This window comes from Camelina sativa, chromosome 20 (genome assembly GCF_000633955.1).
Source record: "Camelina sativa cultivar DH55 chromosome 20, Cs, whole genome shotgun sequence".
In the NCBI taxonomy this organism is placed as follows: domain Eukaryota; kingdom Viridiplantae; phylum Streptophyta; class Magnoliopsida; order Brassicales; family Brassicaceae; genus Camelina; species Camelina sativa.
The window spans coordinates 12,307,634-12,311,944 of NC_025704.1; the positions used below are offsets into that span (position 1 = coordinate 12,307,634).

General features: G+C 36.9%; 1 protein-coding gene and 2 pseudogenes across 1 annotated transcript; 1 reads left to right on the forward strand and 2 right to left on the reverse strand.

Annotated features, from left to right (window-relative positions):
- LOC104770591 lies at positions 308-1,867 on the reverse strand (annotated as a pseudogene).
- On the forward strand, positions 2,036-2,593 carry LOC104770593. The gene has a single exon (XM_010495043.1). The coding sequence runs from the start codon at positions 2,061-2,063 to the stop codon at positions 2,379-2,381; it is 321 nt and encodes a 106-aa protein (XP_010493345.1). The 5' UTR covers positions 2,036-2,060; the 3' UTR covers positions 2,382-2,593.
- Positions 2,865-4,298, reverse strand: LOC104770594 (annotated as a pseudogene).

A 4,311-nucleotide genomic window follows, 5' to 3' on the forward strand; every position in this document is an offset into this window, starting at 1 on the left:
ATAATTTGTTATTTTTTCCAACTTATTCATTTCAAATGGTCATCCATTTGCAGCTTTTATATGCTGCATGTTATAAAATATTTATAAGATTTTCTAAACGGATAATAAAATGTTTTCCTTATTATTGGTATTTTTCAAAGTTGTATTCTTTAAAATACCCATAATTGAGGGAACATTAAATAAAGATTTACAGTACATAAAGTGAGCTACGTAATTTAAGTTTTTTTTTTTTTTGTTTTTTTTTTCTCTTTTGGTAAATTTCCTGCAAGTGAGTGGTGGAAGAAAGGAAGCTGCGTGGAGTCCCAAGAATTAAATTGTTGAGAAACACCCTTATAATACTCAGGTGATCTCTTTCTCTCATTCTGAAGATTAATTGTATCTGGTAGTATTACCTTCTTTAAGTTCGACAAAGAAGCACATATTGTTTGTTAAAAACTCATCTATCCACCCTTAGAAAAATGTCTACAGGATGTCTAAGCTGCTTCAAGAAGAAGCAGAGCAAGAAAGAAAACAAACCCGTGAAAACAGAGAGGTTGCCAGAGCCGGTTGGAGAAGAAGAAGGTATACCAGACAAACCCTTGAAACTGAAAGCAGAGAGATTGCCAGAGCCGGTTGAAGCAAAAGAAAATCTAAAAGACAAGACGGGGCCGGATAAATGCGCGGAGAAGACGAGACCCAATAAGGAGCCATGCATGGCAGTGGCACCAGTGTACGCGTACTGTCCCCCCTCATATTTAAGAAGCAACAATGGCGGCTTTGGCCCGGTGGACTACCAAGAACTCTGGGGAAGTATCTCTTCTTCAATGAATAATGAATTCAACAAAGTGAAGACCTTTGATATACGAGGAGTCACAGACGACACAGCCAAGTGAAATAAGTACATAGGTTCATCGCGTGCATGAAATTGTACGACTCTCTTCATAAAATATTTTCTTGAACCACTGGTTCCTACTTTTATGTATCTTGATCACATCTTTGTTACTGTATACTGCCTTTATGTGAGAAATATCAAAAGTGGTAAAGAAAACAGCAAAGTATTTAGACGATCAAGAATCATTCATTGTGTTTAAAGGAACCTGGTTTTCCAAAAGGAGAAGATCGGCTCGATTCGACGGCAAAATCCACGGCATTCTGAAAATAGGATCATCAAGATTTGTGTAAACAACTTTCCCGGAAACAACAAAGAACAACGTGAGGATTAAGCAACCATCAAGAACCATCATCTCAACCAACTTTTCAGAATCAAAACCAAGATCCTCGGAGTAAGACCCTCTTATAATATTTTCCAAACTCGATACAGCTTTGAACAGTTCTTGAGGATCAATTCCTTTCTCTTCCATTTTAGCCACGAAAAACTTCAAGAACCGGCGTTTATGCTGCTGTGTCATCTGGAGATGTTCTTTACCGTGATGGTAAGGACCATTGGAGAGGATCTTTGGTTCGTAAGCTTTGAGGTTGATTCGTGCAAGGCTCTGTGGGATTCTCACGATGCAACATATTCTGAACCAGCTGATTCTCTCAGAAGTTTTGGACCAATATCTTCTGAAACTAATCGATATATGTCCACGACTGTTGATGTCGGATCCATTAATTCAAACCTTCAAAACCACCTCAGGTTGTCTTCTGGTTAGGTGGAAGACTTGAAAAACTTTTGTTTTATTTTTTATATGGATTAGTCATCCTCGAATTTTGTAATGAAACTTAAGAAAGGAGGAGTGAAATTTCACACTAGCAAAATGTTGACAAGTCTCCACGTTAGGTCGGCAGAGGAACAAAAAAGTATTGGAAACCTAACTTTTCTTCTTTAACTTTCTGCAAGAGATAACAATTCGTTATTATAAATTTTTTTAGTCTCCACGTTTTTTTTTCTTTGTAGTTTTTACTAAAATTTGGACAACTCTCCATTTACTCTTAAGTCAACTTTCAAAAAGCCACAGAACACGCTTACAATAGCAATCTACAAGAACTCAGATGTATATATAAACATCAAAAACCTGATCTTTTGTCTATGTATAACTTTGATTACAAACAACAAGCAATAGGTTGATAAAATCTTGAAAATGTCTAGAGGATGTTTAATTAGTTGTCTCAACATCATATGTTTGATGAGGAAGAAGCAGAGTAAGAAGCAACAACACAATCCTGTGAAAACAGAGGATGTGGTTGAGCCAGTAGGAGTCAAAGATGCTGAAGAAGAAGCCCTGGACAGGAAGACAAACGTCATGGGATCACCGGGATACAGAAAATCTGAATATATGTATATTAGCGACATTATTTATGAAAAACTTGGGGAAGGTGATTCTTCTTTATCCTTGAAAAATGATTTCAACAAAGTGAAGAGCTTTGATTTACGAGGAGTGACAAAAACAGAGGAGAACTAAGGAACAAGATGGGACTTGAGTATTGAGATGTAAAGTTCATCATGGTTAAAATTTTAGCTCTAGATTGCTTTCTTTCTCAGTATTATTTTAATTTATAATCTTGTATTGAGCCACTGGTCTCTACTTTTTCCTATGCGAGATGTAAGCTATGTCAGACTTAGTTAAAGGTGTTTTAAGATATAGAACAAAATTAAAGTGTTTAGAATGCATCACTGGACTGAGAACAAGTAAATCACAAAATTAGTATATATCTCTTATATATTAGTTAGGATATTATTCCCAATACAGAAAACACGATTTTTAGCTTTTGTGACTGTTGAAAGAAATGTTTGATCGCCTTTATACTCGACCGCACCTTCTCTATATTTTGATTTTGCTATCTTGTGCTACCTTGTTGCAACAAGACACACTTTTTAAATTTGTTTTCTAAAAAAAAAAAAGTATTAAATAATAATTTGAAATTTGATATTAATTTTTGTTCCAATACACCATAAGTACTGCTAGCTTAAACATATAAAGTACGCACTTACACTCAATTGTTTTTGGGAGGACGAAAGTAAGGATAAGCTGCAAAGAAAGCTTGGAAAATGGTAAGGAGAAGAAGCATCAAAGCCGCACAAGATGAAAGAAATGTCCATGGAGTGTTGAAATGCGTGTACTTGAACCCTGCCCATTGCACGTGGCAACCTTTTGAAGTGTACTCGTTCACCCCCTCGAACACATCTCTCAAGAAACTATCATATATGCTGAATGAGATGTCTTTTCCGATGTTCTTGAAGAATAAAGAAACATCTTCACCCGTTCCGAAATAGTTCTCTATAATCCCTTTCTCGACTAAGAAGGTCGCATCATCTTCTGTATTTATCAAGCAACCCATGAATGTTACATAGCTTGTAATCTCAGTGGAGAAATTCATATTAAACTGCTCAAAGGCAACGGAGTTGATCAAAAGAGTGCTGATAAAGTCATCAAAGACAAGTAGTGGTATTTCAACCAGACCATTCTTGAAACTTATGTCTAAAGGTGTCTTAACATTCTCCCTCTTCTTGAATTTTATTCCCCGAAGTCGAAGTTTTTTAGCTGAGATAATTAGTCCAAGAAAGGGGCTGCGAGGAGGCGATGATGTTTGCGCTTCAGTTCTCTCCTTTGAACTACTTATCTTACCGAGACAAGTGTTTTGGGATGTCTCTGTTCTTGAATTTTCCCCATGTTCAGTACCACTCAAGATATTGATACAACATTGCTTTGGGGTGGTTGGTGGAGGCGGGACGGGTATGAAAGTCTTACGGATAAGATCAAGGAGATGTTTTGCTCTAAGATCGTTGTGTTGTCTGGTTTTTCTATCGAGTAGTTGAAGAATTTGAAGGCTAGCATGTTTAAGGTAGTAGATGGAGCTAGCTTTGATGTCTCTAAAAGACTTTTAAGAAGAAAGAGAGGAACCTGGTTTTCAAGAAGAAGAAGATCGCTTCGAAGAGTTGGCAATATCCATCGCAGCATGAGTATTGGGTCTTTGTAGTTTGTGTATTCAATCTTTTCTGAAACTATTAGGAACAACATAAGAATGAAACAACCATCAAGAATCATCACCTTGATCAGCTTTTGTCGACTAAACTCTAGCTTCTCGGAGTAGGAGTCTCTTATCTTCTGTTCCAATCCTGAGACTACATCGACTAAGTGACTTAGGTTGACGCCATTGTCCTTAGTCTTTGACACGAACATCTTCAAATAAAGTTTTTTATGCTCCTCTATCATCTTGAGATGTTTATTATCACTCGAGTGGTGATAAGGGCCTATTGAAACGATCTTGGGTGCATAAGCTTTGTCGTTGACTCGCTCGAGAGTATGAGGGATTCTATAGATGCAACAAGATCTACCACCTGCTGATTCCTTCAGATGGATCGGTGGGATCACTTTATCTAAGAGAAAATAA

What these genes read in the sequence shown, in the direction of transcription:
- LOC104770593 (XM_010495043.1), top strand. Translation starts at nt 2,061, where the DNA reads ATGTCTAGAGGATGTTTAATTAGTTGTCTCAACATCATATGTTTGATG.